This window comes from Cupressus sempervirens, chromosome 8, assembly GCF_028749045.1.
Source record: "Cupressus sempervirens isolate cs-2001-9-10 chromosome 8, ASM2874904v1, whole genome shotgun sequence".
Taxonomy (NCBI): Eukaryota; Viridiplantae; Streptophyta; class Pinopsida; order Cupressales; family Cupressaceae; genus Cupressus; species Cupressus sempervirens.
The window spans coordinates 790,179,839-790,199,665 of record NC_143125.1 but is presented as its reverse complement, the minus strand read 5'-3'; the positions used below and the strand labels follow the sequence as shown (position 1 = coordinate 790,199,665).

Sequence of the window (19,827 nt, the reverse complement as noted above, 5' to 3'; positions counted from 1 at the left end):
CAATGTTAACTTGATAAGATAACGAAGAATAGTTTTTCAAGAAAAAAACATTCAACTATTGATATTTTGGAGTTAGTTCATACTAATTTGTGTGGTCCAATGAGAGTTGAGAGATACTACAGAGATAGATATTTCATATTGTTTGTTGATGATTATTCTAGAATGATGACTGTGATATTTTTGAAGTTGAAATTTTATGCTTTTCAAATGTTCAAATGGTATAAAGGTAGTGTGAAAAAATAAATTGGTATACAAGTGAAATGGCTGAGACATAATAGAGGTGGTGTGTTTATGTCTGATGAATTCACTAACTTTTGTATTGAGAATGGAATTAAGAGACAACTATTTGCACCCAGGTTGCCACAATAGAATGGGATTGTTGAAAGCAGAAATAGATTAATTGTTGACTGTGATAGAATACTACTAATTGAAAAGAGAGTTGCTCAAATGTTTTGGAGAGAAGTCATAAGCACTTCAATATACTCTCAACCAAGTTCAGTTGAAGAAAGGAACAAGCAAGACACCATATGAACTTTGGTATGGTCATAAACCAAATGTTAGTTATTTCAAAATACGTGGAAGTAGGTGTTATATCCATAAAGATGAAAGGAATGGGAAGTTTGATTCTAAAGGTCATGAAGGAATATTCCTAGGTTACTCTACTAGGAGAAAGGCTTACATGCGTTTGAAATGAAACTAACATAATTACTAAAAGTGCAAATATTAGAATTGATGAGTTTGCAGATAAGAATGATGAGGAGAGAAAAAAGGAACTTGATGATTACAACAATTTTGTATATGTATATGAAGATGAACCTGGTACAATACTTGAGCAACAACAAAGAGCTATCGAGTGTTAACTTGCATTACGCGAGCCACAAACATAACAACCTGAGCAAAATGATGAGCCCGAACCAAGCAATGACAATGCTAGAGATCAAAGAGTTGAACCTACCTTGGCAAAGTATATGACAAGTAACCATCCACCTGATAAAAACATTGGAGACAAGATTGCTGGAGTGATGACAAATAGTAAGTTGAAGGGTAATACTTGTTTGATTGTTGAGTTTGAGCCAAGAATTATGAAAGCTACATTTGATAATGAAGATTGGATCAATGCTATAAATGAAGAGATAGACTAGATTGAGAAAAATAACACAAGGACATTGGTGCCAAGAGCCACAAACAAGAATGTAATTGGAACCAAGTGGATTTTCAGAACAAATTGAATGAGAATGGAGAAGTTGTGAGGAACACAGCTAGATTGGTTTGTAAAGATTATGCTCAAGAAGAAGGTATTGATTGTGGTGAGACCTTTGCACCTTTAACAATATTGGAAGGAGTCAAAACTCTGTTGGCATATGCAACTTATAATAAATTTAAAGTATATCAAATGAATGTTAAGTCTTCTTTTCTAAATGGAATACTAGTACTAAAAGAAGAGGTATACATTGAACAACCTAAAGGATTTGTGAAGCCAAATCAAAAGCACAAGTGGTATACAAGTTGAACAAAGAACTCTATGGATTGAAGCAAGCACTAAGAGAATGGTGTAAAGGCTGCAGTCATATTTGATCAAAGATTAGATTTGTTAGAAAAAGTGAGAACAATAACATGCACTTGAAGGGTGAAGCTAAAACCAAGGTACTCATTGCTGAAATATTTGTAGGTGATATAATATTTGGTGGTAATGATTTGTTGTGCAAATAATTAGCTCATCGGATGAGCAAGGAGTTTGAAATGTCTAAGTTGGTGAATTTTTGTTTTAAGGTCTATAGAATAATTGGTTATAACTGATTCACCCCCCCCTCTCAGTTATCTAATAATACTATAATCATAATTTATAATTAAGTGTTTTTTTTTAATGCCAGAGGTATCCCCATGATTCATCCTAGCATTTCAAACTACCTTACCTTGGACTTACAAATTTCCAAGTTGGGGTCCAGGAAGGGGAAAGAAAAGGTTATACTAGTACCCTAAGGGGGGTCTTCAACTTGCAAGCAATCCACCCTCTTAAGCCTAGGATGTAGTCAAAACCAAGACATATGGGGAGTAAACCAACATCCCAAGCCAACTCATCCACTCTTGCGGGTTTTATAGTTAAACATTATTGCACTAAAAATAATTATATATGAGATTATCATTTTACTTACATTGGGTTTAATATGTTACAATAATGGAGGTAAATGAGGTTATCGAGAGTCCCCTACCCCAGGCCCAAGAGAAGATGCCATCCCTCTTGGCCTCAAATGGCCCTTTCCATACAAATGAGGTGACATACTTAGTGTGGTGTTAGGAGCTAGTACCATACTTATAATTCCTATGATTTCTACCTTATCTCCAATAATTTAACATCTTAAAATATTTGCTCACCATGATAGAAGTCATGAATATTGTATAACATGATGCCCAAAAATACCTCCTCTTGAGCCCAAAGGAAATCCCCCTTTCCCCCTTTGGCCTCATGAGACCTCTTTAGTCCAACTTGAGGTGGTGTTCTTAGAAGGTGACCTCATCACCATTTTTTCTCTTGTGATTATCTCATTTTGAATACCATGGTTGGTTACATGACAATTAAATACACATTCTAAGTCACACATTCCATATATTTATATATTAGACCAAGTCCTATATAATGAATCATCAACATAACAATAACGATTTAGTAATTTAAATCTAAATATAAATAACAACGATGGATCAATAATATAGATAAATATAGATAACAATAACTGATTAATAAAAAATCTAAATAAAAATACACTTTATCTCAAAAATATGTGGTTGTATGTACGTACTTTATGAGTAATATAAATAGTCATACCAACATTGTTCATATTTAATTAAGTGGTAAAAAAGTGTAGTTAGCATGTTACAAATTCATATTAAAACATTCATACAAGGCAACACCAATAATAAGTAGGAATTGTATATTTTATTTCTTATGTTTGCTTCTCTTTTGTATCGATGCTTTAATGACTGAAACTACTCTCTCTCTCTCTCTCTCTCTCTCTCTCTCTCTCTCTCTCTCTCTCTCTCTCTCTCTACACACACACACACACACACACACACACACACACACACACTACTCATGATTATAGGGGATGGGTTGTATTTCAAAAGACATGACTCATGTCTTTTCCATAACCGTGCCTCTTCATCATGTCTTTTTGTTAGGTAAGTTATGGTTTTAAGCTTATGCTAATTATCCCTTCTTAAACCAACAATTATTATTATTGTTACCTTTTTCATAATCATCTCAAATTTAATTTGAACACTAGCCTCATGAGAGTCTTCATGATTACGATCATTTGATGATGATCTAACATTGAAGTTATTTCCACCTAGATCTACCTATGTGGATGTAAGAAACTCATTTTGAGGGTCCCATGAACTTGCATTCAACCCTCATACACTAAACTTGTAGATTTATCTTCTTCCTAAGATTTCTAAGTTCATTTTGAAACTACAAATCGAAAGCTATAAATACTAAACTAACATTTAAAAGGTTGGCCTTTATTCTGTTCAGATACCTACACATGTCAATTTCCCCCAGGGCTTCAAACCACACCAATTCAATCCATTTTTGGAGCATCATCTTTAAGAATTAGGAGATTAATCTTGTACGTGATGACTAAGTAAAATATTTCCATTATCATTTGTACATTTTCAAAGGATTGTCTTAGTCATAGCTAGGTTTTCTTCCTTGCCATATTTATTGGCAAACATGTAATACTAATATGCAATGAATAATAACATTTTGATTAATTTCAAGGCTTTTAATTATCTTTGTTATATTGTATATGGATTTACGTAGTTTTGTAATGGATCATTAAGCTTGTTTTGTTGTTAATATCAAATCTTTGGTTTATGCATATGCGCTGCGCTTATTATAGAAGATTTTATTAGTCACAAACATGGTTTCATCCTTGTGCCATCTTTTTGGCACAAGTGCAATACTAAGACTTGATGAATATTAAAATATTTTATTATATTACTAGGCTTTTAATGATGCCTCTAATATTGTACATGGATGCATGTAGTTATTAATGGATCATTAGTCATGTTTTGTTAATATTGTGATCTTTAGTGCATGCAAGTGCATTTCTTATTATCTTTTATGGTTTCAACTTGTTTTACAATTGATAGATTATTAACAAATGAATTGGCGAAGGTCATGAAAATACTTGATTGATCATACTCTAAAAAAATGCACAATTATTCAATAGTAATTTAGGATTATGAGTAAATTCCCATGCAATTCATAATTCAACATTTTCAAACAGCGAACGTTATCAATTTTAATCAACATTGTGCTTGTAGCCCATCTTGTATTTTGTACAATGACATTCTCATTAGCTATAAATAGGTTTCACATTTGGTTAGTGTATGACCTAGTGATAATCCTATACATTGATACAATTACAACCTTTCATATTGTTTAAACTTTTAGCACCTTCAATCCTATTTAGAAATGTTTACGACTACACTCTTAGATTGAAGATGAACTCAAAAGTACATTAAAACTTATCTCCTCTCATCAGTTAGCCTTTAACCATCCTTAATCTTTTGATGTACCCCAATTTATCTTCTTGATGATACACCTAGTCTTGAAGGTGTAACAATTGTTTAGGATTTTGGAGTAGTGATTTTGGGAACCAACAAACCCATTCACTAATCAAATATGATAAAATTAAAAATACACATATGCAATTAATCACTTGTTTAAGAAAGATCATAAGTAAGTGTGAAACAATTTCTAATTGAAGAATAAATATCTTGTAATATCTTTTCACGTCTAATATCAAATATTAAGTAATATCTAATCCACTAACTTCACCCTAAAAAACTCCATATCATCTCTTAAAATATGAGACATCACACTCCAATAAAACTATAATAATATCAATAGTTAACACAAAATATAGTGTACAATTTTATTTTTAGCATCAAAGTTTCGGATCACACTTTGTGGTCCATCATCATTAGGATGAGAGAATGCAAGAATAGAATAGCAAAACATGCACACCATTCCTTCTTAGTGAGGCTTTGTCTGCATATTTTACTAGTCTATTCTTGCATTCTATCATAATAATGATGGATCATGAACTTCAGTCTGAAATGTTCATGTTAGAAAAACATATACAGTCAAATCCAAAAATAAAATTTTACACATTTTCAAATAGATTATGGAAATTTGACAATGTTAGACAAAGTATAGTATTTTGAGTTCAAAACCCTTCCTAAAAGGCCAATCCAAGTGATAGCAATCTTGGTCAAGTCAACTTTAAAACACATTATGACTTCTTCAAAATGGACCACAAGTATCCATTGTATATCACCTTCTTCCCGGGATACCCCTATTAATTAATAAGATGACCCCTCATTATTTTAAAAATAAAATACCCAGTCAACCAAAAGACCAGCAAGTGCGTGTAGTTTGCCCCATGTGCAAATTGTTTTCTTAGACCATCTAGTCAAACTCATATGTAAAAACCACTCGGAGTTTCGAAACCGCTTTTGATAAAACCACGCACGGTGTTTTTACTAAACAACCCGGCGGCAATGATTAACGCGCCATAATTTCACCCAATGTTCAAATTTTTTTTTGCCTGGCTGTAAAAAGAATAAATAAAACAAAATTACGCGAGTTACGCGTGGGAAAAGTGTGTAAACCGTATAGTGTATATGAATACGTACGGAACTGTATGTGTGTATTTATTCTTTGAAAGTTATCGGATTTAGTATAAGTGTTTATTACCAACGGTTCTCAAGGACAAATACATTTATGGATACGTGTATAACAGGTGCCATTGTTGTCTTCGTGGATTATAAACACAGGATTTTTCTTGTCTACGTGGACCACAAATTGGGGTTTTTCTTTTCACCGAGTGCATAATTTTTTCTTGGGAATGTGAAAGGCGCAGATTGAAACGCTGGGTAAGGCCAAAGTGGGAGTTTGGCAATACCCACATGTCAGTCACTCTGTGTATGATATTCCCTGTGAAAATATTGCAAGCTATTTCTATTCCGGAATCTTCCTCTTTCTTTCATTTAAATTTTACCGCTGCCCTTATCTCTAGAGTTAACCTTTAAGGCAATATAGAATGTCCAGATCATTGAAGATTGTCCTTCAAACACTGTCGATTGACGCCTACCTGAGGAAAGGAAACTTTTTCTGGGCATAACTTAAAAAGAGGCGTAGAAAATGGTATTGAGATCCAATTGATGGGTCTGCATGGTAGTAGAACTGTCAGCGAAAAAGTCTTGAAACAGAAAATTTTCCCTGGGCTTCCAATTTCGGAAATCGACATATAGTGATTAAAGGGATTTCCTTGGGGGGTTTCTGAACGCAATGATTGCGAGAAAGGGAGAGCCATAATTTGATGCGGTGCAGGCCCGAATTGAGAAATTGTTGAAGAAAATTGGTTTTTGGGTCAGGTGATAGATCTGAAGGGTTATAGAATTGTCAGCGAAAAAGTTCGAAACGTAAAATTTCGTGGTGCATCGAATCATTACAAGAAAAGGGATAAGTCAAAATTTCGTTTGTTGCAGGTCTTCCAATCATTCTCGTCTTGGTATTTTGTGGATTGAGCTGCATTGTAGAAAATGGTCTTTTCATAAATACGCAACCCATCCTACAAGTCTTGTTTTGGGATACATACATTATCGAAATCCTGTGCTGTAGTTTTTTGGTTGCAGTACTTTGAAAGCTTTGTCTATTGAGCCTCTTCAGAGTCTTGTTTTGGGGTGTACGCATCCAAAATCTTGACCACGTCTAACCAAGCAAAAGGATCGTGATAAATACAAAGCAAACGTGGAATCCTTGTTTTCTTTGGGGGATTTTGATTCTTTAGGCAACTATATTGGAAGGTTTTCTGAGGAGGCTGTTTTGGGACTTTTTGATCTGAATTTGGTATAGGGAAGGTTAATCATGGAGAGGTGGAGGAAGTTTTTTGGGAGTGCGGAGACTGATATATGTACGATAATTGAAAACGCTATTGCAGTTGCAGCATCTGATTGTCCTCAAGAATTGAGGGCGAGGAGGGACAGGATTGCTCAGAGATTGTTTTCTTGCGGATTTGTTAGGTGTGGGGAATGCAGTGCATTGACTTTGGCAGGACCTGATTCATTTAGTGAAGGTGATAATATAAAAGGAGCTGTTCTTCTTCCCAGGTGTGAAGGGCAGAAGAATCATGCAAAGAGCAGTAGGGATGATGGCAGTCCCAGTAGCAGCAACGAGGTTGAGAGGAACAGGGCTAGTAATTATAGCTACGATGAGGCCGAAGCCCTCACAGAGGAGATAGAGGAGGAATTACAGATCATCAGAGAAGTTGATAGAATCAAGGGAATCCTGTTAAATCCTGACGAGGTATTTTTCTTTTGGGTGCTTCCAAAATTAACTAGTTTCAAGATCAGTTTGCTTCAAGTTCTGTCTCATTTTTTTAGGAGTACCTCTGATACGCTAAGGGCCTAAAACATTAACAACTTAAGGATCAGTTTAGGGCATAGTAGATCCATTCTGGTCTTGTATTTTCAGATTGGACGCCTGATCGTCGTTATATCACGTTTGATGTCCATCATTTCTAAACCAATCCAAGCTAGCTGTAGATCATAAGCGTCTAGGTCGTCGAAGCACAGTTTAGGGTTCATTCAGGTCATTTACACGATTCGTCTGAATGGCAAAATCCTCCAATATTACTAATCTCTTCTGGCTCTGAAACCCTGCACAAAATGCCTACGTAGGATTAAATTTGGCCTAATGATCTATTTTAAGAAAAAAAAAGTTTTATGTTTTCTTGATTGGCCTTTGAAATCGCATAGTTTGCAGTGAAATTAGACGAGCTTTTTTGTACGTTTTCACTGCCCTACCTTGATTCATAGTTTGGTGCTAGTGGTTTTTTCGTGAGTTTGAAGTTAATATAATTTACAAGTGCACCAATGGAACATTTAAACAATTTTTTCGTATTTAATTTTTGTAAAAGTCATTTGTTGAATTTTGTCTCTCTTTCTGTTGCCGTGCGCAGTCAGAAAAACAGCTATACGATTCTTTGAGAAGACTGGAGTTGATGCAACTTTCTGTAAACACTCTACAGGTATTTTTTTTCATTTGAGCTAAATGTGCATTTTAGGTACATCTTTTTTTTAAGGGAGTAGAAGATTGCTGTTTACAAATGAAATGTGCCTAACAAGTGCCCCCCTGTAATGCCTCATGTTCTGTGCGCTATGATGAAATTGTTGCGAGTAGAGTGCTGCCATGATTTTTTCATTTGAGCCACTAGTAAATGATAGACATGGTTCTCAACGAGAAGGGGTTTGTCCAAATGATGTTTGGTGTTCAGAAAAGCACAACAAAATATCGAGTCACCATTACCAACCGCAGGAGTATTATTTTAAAAGAAAGTTCTATACAAATCCTCTATATCGAGTAGTGAAATTTTGCATTGCCATGTTCTAATACTTAAAAATCGCTCAATTTAAACAAAATTAATATTCGGCATTGTCACAGACCTTGTGAAATCCCATTATGCAAGTCTAGCGGTGAACTGGGGAAGCCTCCTCCTTGGAAGTCCCAAGTTCAAATCTTGCATTGTTGCAATACAAGAAAAAAACCCGTCTTGTTATAGTACAATAAACTACAGTAATGTCATGGGAATTTAACTCAAGATTGTGCTATTATTTGTTGGGATTGTTTTCAACAGTTGGATTTTGGGTCTGTGACGTTTCTTGTGGTTTTTAGAATTATAATTTACAAACCAGATCTACTTACTAATGCTTTGCTTCTGGTATTGGATTCTGATTTTCTAAAAATTGCTATATCCGACTTGTGTTTTTGCAGTTGCTAATTTTTATTTTATAGTTATGCTATCCAAATTTAAGATTTTTCTTTGTTAATAAATTTTTGGGTTTTTCTCCTTCAACTATTGTCTTTGAGTATATTTGTTGTCAAACAAATGATGATAATACTTGAATTATGTATGCATTCCCCTTATGCTTGAATCTTATCATCAGATATGACATCTGTTCATAAAAATAATCTCTTGTCATTGATACTTCGCAATACAGCACTATATTTGTGTTGTAGATCTGCTGATAATGCCGTCATATACGATTGTCATCTGCTTGAATATGATATTAAATTAATCCATCTGCTGATTAGAAAAAAATCCAACTCTTTGATATTTGTTCTGTTTCCAGGTAACTGCTATTGGCAAGGTGGTGAGTGGATTAAAAAAACATCATTCACAACAAGTATGTTCCATGGCTAAGATGCTAGTCAGGTACCTTTTTCCTTTCTCCATGTCAATTCTTCCCGGTAGTTCAGGGAAGGGAACTATGCTTTAAAAAGAAAAGTTAATAAATAGAGGATAACAATTTGACTTGTGAGCTTTTCAATTGGAATGACAATTGTTGAATATTTTTTCTTTAGCTTTCGTACTGTAGCTGCTGTTTATACATGAAAAACTGAACTTTTCCTTAATTGGTGATCACAGTGGCTGGAAAGAGCTTGTAGATATATGGATGAAGACTTCTGGTTGTCTGACTGCAGCTGCATTAGGTATGCAATTTTGTCATGTAGAGAAATTCAATGTTTGTTCCCATCTACATTTCACAAATATTTTTGAAGAGAGGTGATTTAATGTGCATTTTTGTTGTTATTTTCTCTTTCCAGGTGCATCTCCTGACTCTTTTTGTCCAGAAGATATCAAAGATGATGAGAATGGTCTACCTTCTCCACCACTTGATGAGGGTGCCTTTCTAACAACTCAGACTGCATCAATTGAAATGTCTGAGGTAATTTTTACTATTATGCCAGGATTACTAAATTTCCAGCTATAGCATGTCTTCTATTTTATGTCTACTAAATTAATGATTCATTTCATAAAATTAAATGGCTATTGATAGGAATGAAAAGAAAATTCAGTTTTTTGGCATTGTATATGAAAAGTATACACAGTATATTCTCAGATGGCTTTATCTGATCCTGTGTCTCTTTTTTGTGCTGTGTGCTGGATTGAAGTTCTTTGCTGGAATGGATGATGATGGAAGTAAGTTATTTCTCTGTTTCCTGGCTTTGCTTCTATTTGTTTACCAGAGTCTATTGAAATGGTGGGAGTGTGGTTTTTGCATGTTTTCAAGAGCAATCTACTTATTTACAGTCTGTTGTTTTTGTTTTTATTTAGTGTTTTTAATTCTTATTAATTCCTCTCTTCTGCAATTACAGATCCTCGAATCATTGATGAGAATGACTCTGATCATGATGACAACGACATCCGGGGCTACAATAGGAAACGGATTGATGATCGCGACACTGATTCTGCTGTTGATGAGCGCTGTGATAGGCAACAGACTGATGATCACGACACTGATTCTGCTGATGATGAGCGCTACAATAGGAAACAGATTGATGATCATGATAGCAATTCTACTGATGATGAAAAACAACACTACAATAGGAAACAGTCAGTTCAGCAGAATTACAAGAGAAGGGAAGGTGATGCTATTGCCAAGCAATTAGCTTCAGCAAGAAACGAGGAAAAGGGGAACATCAATTCAGGGAGAAACAAGGAAAAGGGGATCATAAAGCCACATTTTCAGAAACAGCAGAACATCAATTGCCATCGAAATTCAATGAATACCTCAGCTCATGCAGTTGGTTCTTCTGTGCCAGTTAGGAAGTCATCAGGAACTCCCAAACCAAATGAACATAGGGATCGAGTGCACCGATTGACCAATTTAGCCAAAAATCAAATGAGGCCTAGTTCTGCTCAGCCCCAACATGTGAGTAAATCCTTTTTGTTTGTCCGTTCATAATTTTTTAACACTGATATGTATGTATTTGAACCTATGAGAAGAGGCTATACATGCCATCATTCTAAGAGCAAAATGCTTGCTAATTGTTATTTCAGAAGCCACGACCTTCACACAATCTGTCCGAAAGTATGAGGGTCGAAGCTGCTAAGAGAAAGCTTCATGAAGGATACCAACAAGCAGACAAAGGTTTGTAAAGTTGACTGTTCCTTGATTTTATGTAATAGATAGTTTGGTGAGTTAATGATTGCTAAGTTCGTAAGGGATAGCATTTGAATCTCTTACATGATTTTAAGCTTATGCATTTTCTTTTACAGCTAAGAAGCAGCGCACAGTTCAGCTAATGGAGATTCAAGACATCCCTAAAACTGGCCGCAATTTCATAAAGCCATCGCAAGCAAAACTAGGGTCACATAACCGACAACGATTTGGAAGCTGCAGATAGAAATATTCCAGGGGCCAAATGAGTCAAGAGGAGTATATGTAATTTCTTAAAGAGAAACGATTATTTACTTACCTGCACTCTCTATGTATGATTTTTAACTTTTCATATTGACCAGAGTGTGTTTTAACACGAGGAAACTGACTGATGAAAGAGCCGAGGATTTATTCTTGATTTAGCAAGCTTCCTTGTCACAGAGATATACTGAAAACTGATATCTTGCTGGGCACGGACCTGTCTTTTTACACAAAAGTGGGAGATTGATATGGGAAAATGGAGCTGGAATCTTTGGCATTCTCCTTGATGGCTATATGTACAGGGCTCTATCCCTTTTTTTCATTTGTATCATATGATCTGGAATAAATGATGGGTTAATTACAGACGCTGACATTTGATTAAATTTAGGCTTGTGATTTATAATTCTGAGAGCTAGACGAGCCAAACTTAGCACAAGTTGGCTTTCTTGGAAAAAAACAAATTAAGTTTCATTTTTTCCGAAAAATGTAAACAAAATTTTGGCAGGTACAAAAATTTAACATCATTTGTTGTAATATACGGGGACAATGAAGGTATAAATTTCTAAACATTGTTACAATTTTGAAGATGATTTGTTATTTAATGTCCTGATTAGACACGGTTGATTGTCCAGCATTATTATCTGGGATGCCTGATCTAATAATCGAATATAATTTAAGAAAAAACAATTTAACTTACTACCCTAAACATTTTGCAAGTGAATATCTGCATTTGGAAACTTCTTGCTATGCTTTTTCTGAATCGATGATCATAGATTCATACAACCGAATAGCAGACTGTCCAATGTGTGTTCCAATACAAAGGGCCCACTGGTCTATTGAAATGATAGACAATCCATTGTGTTCCAATACAGTTGGCCCACTGATTGACCCTTTCATTCTTATGGTGAAATGAATGATTTTCACAAGCACAATATTGAAAGCAGTTGGTAAGGGATGCATTGCGAGATGATCTACTGTAATAAAAGCATTAGTGCATCCACAAGTACGTGAAGGATGTTATTTGGATTTATGGAAGGTGAGGGCTTGATCATACACACTGAGTTAAATGCATGTATGAAGGCACACTAGATTTTCATGTTGTTTGTGATAGGCCATGTATTAAAAGTGTGGTACCTATTAAGATGACCTGACATCATTCTCGGCATCAACAGCCGTGTTGAGATCTTCTGGGTATTGGCTAAATAGCCAACTAAAAAGTAGAGTATACAAAGGCTAAGTTCCCCCCCTGGTAAGATACACGTTTTAGTCTGCTGTTTAGACGTTGCCCTTTTTCTGCCACTCACGATTCCATTACTGTTTATGTTACTTAAGGATTGATTCATCTTGATCTACTTACTGATTGGGTCAGTGGAATTGTTTGTCCTGAGATGACGTGTCAATCAAGTGGGGTTGATTGAATGATAGGTGTTCAGTTCATGGGTCGAGTGTAGATATTTGGATAAGGTGTAATGATAAGTCTTCCAAGTCGTGAGAGATAATCATGACGCGAGTTATTTTAAGCTTTATTGCTGGAATTTATTTCCCAAGTTAGTATATATTCAAAATGCTCAGTCAGGATATATTGTTTAGATCTTGTTAGGAAGAGCTTTAACGACCCAAATTCTTGGCATAGGAAAATAAGGAAGGAAATTCTTTAAGACTTAGAAAATTCTTGGCATAGGCTAAAAGGGCTATCTTTGCCCTTTTAATTTTGATTTTGAGTTTTCCTCTTACCGGTGTTCTTTTTCGTTATTTCCTTCACATCTCTCTTCTAACTTCCGGTCTTAATTTCAATCTTCTTTTTTACTATTTTAAAGCAGTTTCACCAATATATATTTAAACCGATAGGTTTAGATGTGTCCCGGATTCTAAAATTATTTGTCGGAAAATTGTTAGTCTTTATTGAATTTCATATTTTTCGACAATAAATTTTTCCTTTAGTAATTTCATTTTTTTCCATTAAAAACAATCAATTTTATTTCTATTTTAATCTCTAATTTCTATTTTCAATTCCACTCTTCATTTAAAAGATTTTGTTTTACATTTGTGTATAAAAACAAACTCTTCAATCAAATTGAAATAATAGAATTTTGTTTATAAATGGATTGGTTGATATATTTTCTATGTTGTGAGGAGGGTTTTATAATCTTCCCTTGAACTATGTCCATTTTCATCAAAACCCTATTTATGAGTTTAATTGTGCAATTTTTCTTGGACATACAAATTCTTGTTAGCCCCCTTGCTAGATTGTTGAGCTAATTCAAAATTCCATTTGTCAGACTCAATCAAATTTTTCTCAATTTGTAACTTTTGTTGTCAGTAGGCAATCACTGTGTTTTGTAGCTCAGTTGTTACTATGTAACTTGGCACATATTATACTTTGTCGCTTGACATCAACTTGTTCGCTTGACCAATACTACGCTCGGTTGCAACTATACTTGCTCTTACATTTTTTTGGCAATAACTAATTGCTCGACTTGAATTGTTTCATTCGACTTCTATTGAGTTACTTAATCTTTTGTTTCGGCTCTTTCATTGACTGTGCAACATTGATACTCAGTCAAGCTTATCCTTTTGACTTGTTTCAACTCTTAGTTTCATCAAATTGTCTTCTTTACTTCATGTATTGATTGAACAACATATTATCTTGTCAAGGGCTAACTTATCAAGTGCCCATTGTATTTCCATGATACTTTAACACATCTCAATGCAACCTTTCACTAGGTCATCTCATAATCCCTTCTTTTCAAATCCTCTTCATAAATCAAATGATATGGCACACTACATTGTTAGTAAAATGTCTCTCTATTAGGTTTGACACTGTCTTGCCAATAAGTTTGACATTAATGACAAAAAAAGTTGCTCCAACTGTAGTTTTCAACAATCTTCCTCTTTGGCATTGATGACAACACCAATCAAACTTAATGCAATCCAAAAGTTTTAACATTGCATTGTTTGCTCCCTTTGTGTTTGTTTTCTCTCTTTCTTAGTTTCATTTTGATTCTCATTCAGTCAAGCTCAGTATGCTTCCTCTATTAATTCAGTACATACTCTTCCTCTCGATGTTATCGATGTCATACTCATCTCCCTCTTTATATGATAATTGTATATCTCTCTCTCTCCTACTGTATACTTGTTAGCATGAATGCTAATGATATTACTTTGGGGGAGTATCCTAAGCATTGAAGAGTACTGACATGTTGCATTCATAATTGTGTTTGTCATTGATATCAACATAACATGGTTTCTATAAAGACTAGTTGAGTAGCAAACATAGATTTTAATGGTATGGACAATGTTTTGATTGTCTGGTGATGCGTAGTCATGGACATGTTCTACACTGTGTCTTGATGACGTGGTCAAGTGTGCAGAGTCTAAGTCAAAGATGTACAGAAGTTGTACTTCATTTACAGAGAGCAGTTAAGAGACAGAGTATTGGGAAAGCAATTCTTGATGTTTGTTCGCTTTTTTACATCTGAGATGCAATAAGAAGATGCACAATTAGGCAGTGACAGAGGATATCAGTGAGTCTGCAAGCCTTAGTTTTGCAAGTGTGAAGTTTTGTATAGACTCCAACAAACTAGCTCCCTCTGAGGGCTCGAGTGGTAGCACCAATGATGCATCACTTTGGCCAATAATATGTTTAGGGGGAATAGTAGGCTAGTTAGGAAACAAGCCACTCAATTAGCATACTAATATTAACAATTGGATGAAACAAGCGAGATCCGAAGGATCCAACCAAAGACAGAAGCAAGGACGGAAGGATGGAAACAAGCATGGATGCAAGGAAAAATAGGTGTAGCCCTACCCTTTCTTTGATTGCTCTGACTGTGAGCTGACAATGCTATTGTAATTATAATTAATTAATTATCTTATTATAATTAGTTGGGAAAACCTCAAGGCCGACTCAAGGAATTATTTTGAAGATATGGTATAAAGTAAAGATGTTTTCCTTGTTTGTAATATTGATAGGAGTATCCATTGAACTGCGAAGTTTGAAAATGAGCAGAGTGTTTGGTAAATGTATGTAAGCAATCCAAGGGATTATTGGATGCGAGTTTTGTGATATGGTTACAAGCTTAGAAGGAGCAGAGGTAGGGTTAACAAGACAAAAGAAGAGAAAGGAAGTACATTTCATTTCTATTATTTTGTAGGGAATAATACAAAAATCATTTAGACAGTGGGTTCATTGGTCTTAACCTTGAAGCTGTTTGGATAGTGGGTCCAGTTGTCTTCCACAATTCCTAACAGGGTTGGAATCTCCTAACAGGGATTCAAAGTCTCCTAACAGGGACTCATGTATTGAATGTATTCATAGACTCCTAATAACGTCCATCCTCTAACAAGGGATAATTATATTAGTACATCATCTTATGAGTACCATCCCCACTGGGGTTTTCCCTAGTTAACATATATGGTGCTATTGTGTATGAGTATCTTGTTTGTGGTTTTTGTTTGTATTGCTCATATGGTTAAAGTTTAATAAGGTTGATAATTGTGATATTAGTTGGATAATTAGTTCACCCCCCCTCTCAGTTATATTGGTAGACTATATATTCTAACAATTGGTAATAGAGCTTCAGGTCCTTGAAGAACAAGCTTAACAACTTTGGGAGATCGACGACGAATCTTTTCAGAAAAGATATTCCTAGATTTGATGGTGCCAACTATGACAGTTGGGAGAAGAAGATGAAGACTCATTTGTTGTGCATGGGTCCGGGTTTTTGAATCTTGACAAAGAGTGAGAAGACGATTGTGGAAGAAAAACAACTTGAAGAATACAATGAAGTAGAGAGACATTTGTTCATGTGTAACATGAGAGCTAGAGGGGCTCTACTTCCAACTCTTCCAGAGAATGAATACATTCAGGTGAAGTCACTTCAAACATCTCATGAAATTTGGAAAGCATTAGAATATACTTTTGAAGATGATACACATGCAAAAAGAATGATATTGCAGAATTGGATATGTGCATATCAAGATGCTAAGATGATGGAAGATGAATTTGTACGAAGCTATATTGGTAGAATAACACAAATTGTTGCAAGAATTTGGTCTCTTAGTAGAACCAAGCAAGAAGATGAAGTAGTATGGAAGATCTTGAAAAGTTTGACACCGCCATTCAAGCAAGTAGCTTAGATGATTCAACTATTGATGCCTTCCATTAAGGATTTCACCAAGGAAATGTTTCTTGGAAGATTAGAATCTGCAGAAGTGGATCTGAGATAGTCTAGAGATCTAGCTAGAGTTGAAACAATTTTCACAGCCTTGAACATTCAACCTAATTTGATAAGGAGTGCAAGCACACGTGGAGATTTTGTTGGCAGCAAGAGATCTGATGAAAGCAAGAAGATCGGTATAGCCCTTCTTATGAGAAGAGAAAAAGATGGTAAGAAAGTCTTTAAATGTTAGATTTGTGATGAATTCAATCATTATACATGTAAATGTCCTAAAAGAGAGAAAAAATATAAGGGAAAGTTTAAGTCTAGAAGAGAGAGAAATTGTTTGTATGCAAATGAAGATGAAGAAGCTGATGAGAAAGGTCAAAGTGAAAGTGATGATGAATTGAGATTTATGGCTATCAAGGAAGATGATCTTGATAGAGAAATTAGAGAAGAAAGAGCTCTTGCTTCCAAAGTTGAGAAGAAATCTAATTGGATAATTGATAGTGGTTGTTCACATCACATTATTGGTGATATGAATAAGTTTGTTAAGTTCAAGAATCATGATGGAGGTATTGTTAGAGTTGGTAACAATCCAACCTGTCATATAACAGGAGTTGGATCCATTACTCTTGATGGTAAAACTAACACTGATGATGTTTATTTTGTTGATGGATTGAAGCATAATTTTTTGAGTGTTGGATAGTTGGTGGACAAGGGTTATCAGTTGCAATTCACTAAGAAAACCTGCATTATCAAAGACAAAGATGCTAAGCTGATTGAAATAGGCACAAGATCCAGAGGTCATGTATTTCAGTTAAATCCTACTAAAATGACATGTTTGGTAACTAAAGTGGACAACTATTGGTTGTGGCATAGAAAATTCTATCACATAAACTTTAATAATATTGTGAAGGTTAGTAGCACATTTTTAGTCAGAGACTTGTCTAAGATTACAAAGTCTACTAATGTTGTTTGTAAAGAATGTATTTTGGCTAAGCAAAAGAAAGTATCATTTCCTAGCAAGAAGTTCACTACCATAGAGAAGCTAAAGATTGTTTACATAGATATGAGTGGTCCTTCAAGAACAAGAGGATTCTATGGTAAAAGGTACTTTATGATTTTTGTTGATGATTTCACGAGAATGATATGGGTAGCATTTTTTAAAGAGAAATTTGAAATTTTTGAGAAGTTTAAGATATTTAAGCATAGAGTTGAGAATGAATTTGGTTTTAAGATAAAATGTTTGAGATCAGATAGAGGAGGAGAATTTACCTCTAGAGAGTTTAAAATATTTTGCGAAAAAAATGGAATCGAAAGACAAGCATTTGAATAGTGGGGGGTAGATGATGACACATTTTTGATGAAGGGCCACACCACCCTTACTCACTCACAATCAAGAAAGCAACAATATGGAGACCAAAAAAATGCTTTACAAGAAATTTTATTATACTTGAAGATCCTTACAACACCCACAAGATGATATCAAGCTTCTCCTTGAGCTTCTCCTTCCACAACTTCTACTTCTCAAGTTTCTACTCCTCGAGCTTCCACTTCTCAAGCTTCTCCTTGAGCTTCTCCAAGCTTGATTAGAAATGTTCATATGCCTTGCTTAAATAGACACTTCTAACCCAAGACATTACAAACACAACCAATGTGGGATAAAGGGTAAATACAACTATCTTTAAATAAATATTAAATTCCCACCCAAATACAACTAAGCACCCAACAAATATTAAATACATGATTTATCCAAAACCTTCTAGAATTTCCACGTACACACCTCGATTAATGGAATGACAACTATTTTTCTTATTTTTCTATTTTATGCCACCTATGCATCTCGAAAATAGAAATTCCTCTTTTTTTTTTCTTTTTCTCCTTTTTCCCTTTTTTTTATTTTTTATTATTTCTCCTCTAATTTTCGTCACTTTTTTCTCTCCTCCAGATTTTTTTTTTTTTTTTTCCCAATAATTTTTTCATGCAAGATGCTCCTGCATCAGACTCCCCCAGTAGATAGAAAAGTGTGTCCCACACTTTGACGCCAAAAGAAAGATCTACCACCATCTTCATCTTCACCAAAGGCTTCCACCTCAACGGGGACAGCAAAACCACCATGCAAATCTTCCACATCTGCATTACTCTATCAAACACTCAAATCTCAACCATCCAATCAGCATGCTCACCCTCAGAAACAAACTGAACATAATGCTTCATTACCAAACTTCCATCCACATCAACAACTAGTGAATCCATACCAGCAATAACAAGCTCTACATCAACATCAACATGTAGATCTCCATCAACACATTCCACACTCACAACATCAGCAACCTCATTGCTCACAACAAGATGCTCTGCAATACATAACTCACCTCCAACAACTGGATCATCCACCTCCAAGTGCTCCATAATCTCCATGTCAGATTCAACCAATTGATCATGAAAACCAACCTCGATCCCAACATTAGCAAGGTTAGGAATATCCTCAGCAACAACCTCTATTTGCTCTACAGGTTCTGCATCAGGCTCCACAAACTGATCAGCAAAACCATCCTCTTCCACCTCAACCTTGTGATGCCATCTTCTCTCACGAACCTTCTTAACTTGATCAGCCAATCTATCATCCAACCGAGAAATCATCTTAGAAAAATTCCTCTCCACTATATCATGGATTTTCGCAATCATCTTAGGGTCCAATCCTCTCGGAGCCATCTCCCAAGATCTTCGTAAACCCTCTGCAACAAATCCTTCCCACGCTCCTTGTGACAACCAAATTGTTTGCAAGTCAGATCGCAACCTGCCACCTTGCACGAACAATCAGGAACCACATCACAAGTCTAGGACAACAGATTTGCAGTCCACCAGCTCTGATAAACTTTGCCCAACCAAGGTCCTGGTACAAACTGCCTCACACTTTGGCGATCTGCTTGTACACTCAGGATCTCCCGCTCTGATACCACTTGATGAAGAGCCACACCACCCTTACTCAATCACAATCAAGAAAGCAACAATATGGAGACCAAAAAAATGCTTCACAAGAAATTTTATTATACTTGAAGATCCTTACAACACCCACAAGATGATATCAAGCTTCTCCTTGAGCTTCTCCTTCCACAACTTCTACTTCTCAAGTTTCTACTCCTCGAGCTTCCACTTCTCAAGCTTCTCCTTGAGCTTCTCCAAGCTTGATTAGAAATGTTCATATGCCTTGCTTAAATAGACACTTCTAACCCAAGACATTACAAACACAACCAATGTGGGATAAAGGGTAAATACAACTATCTTTAAATAAATATTAAATTCTCACCCAAATACAACTAAGCACCCAACAAATATTAAATACATGATTTATCCAAAACCTTCTAGAATTTTCATGTACACACCTCGATTA

At 35.3% G+C, this 19,827-nt stretch overlaps 1 protein-coding gene across 1 annotated transcript; it reads left to right on the top strand.

The window, feature by feature from the left end:
• Positions 1–5,800: 5,800 nt before the first annotated feature.
• On the top strand, positions 5,801–11,634 carry LOC149544771 (putative mediator of RNA polymerase II transcription subunit 26b). The gene is made up of 9 exons (XM_089795349.1): positions 5,801–7,372; positions 8,028–8,096; positions 9,199–9,281; positions 9,495–9,559; positions 9,674–9,795; positions 10,022–10,049; positions 10,226–10,782; positions 10,911–11,001; positions 11,130–11,634. The coding sequence occupies exons 1-9, from the start codon at positions 6,935–6,937 to the stop codon at positions 11,255–11,257; spliced, it is 1,581 nt and encodes a 526-aa protein (XP_089651475.1). The 5' UTR covers positions 5,801–6,934; the 3' UTR covers positions 11,258–11,634.
• The last annotated feature ends 8,193 nt before the right edge of the window (positions 11,635–19,827 follow it).

Excerpts from the sequence above, each read along its gene's own strand:
- LOC149544771 (XM_089795349.1), top strand. The coding sequence starts at position 6,935 with ATGGAGAGGTGGAGGAAGTTTTTTGGGAGTGCGGAGACTGATATATGT. Across the intron at positions 10,783-10,910 it reads GTTCTGCTCAGCCCCAACAT|AAGCCACGACCTTCACACAA; the intron begins GTGAGTAAATCC and ends TTGTTATTTCAG. Across the intron at positions 11,002-11,129 it reads ATACCAACAAGCAGACAAAG|CTAAGAAGCAGCGCACAGTT; the intron begins GTTTGTAAAGTT and ends TTTCTTTTACAG.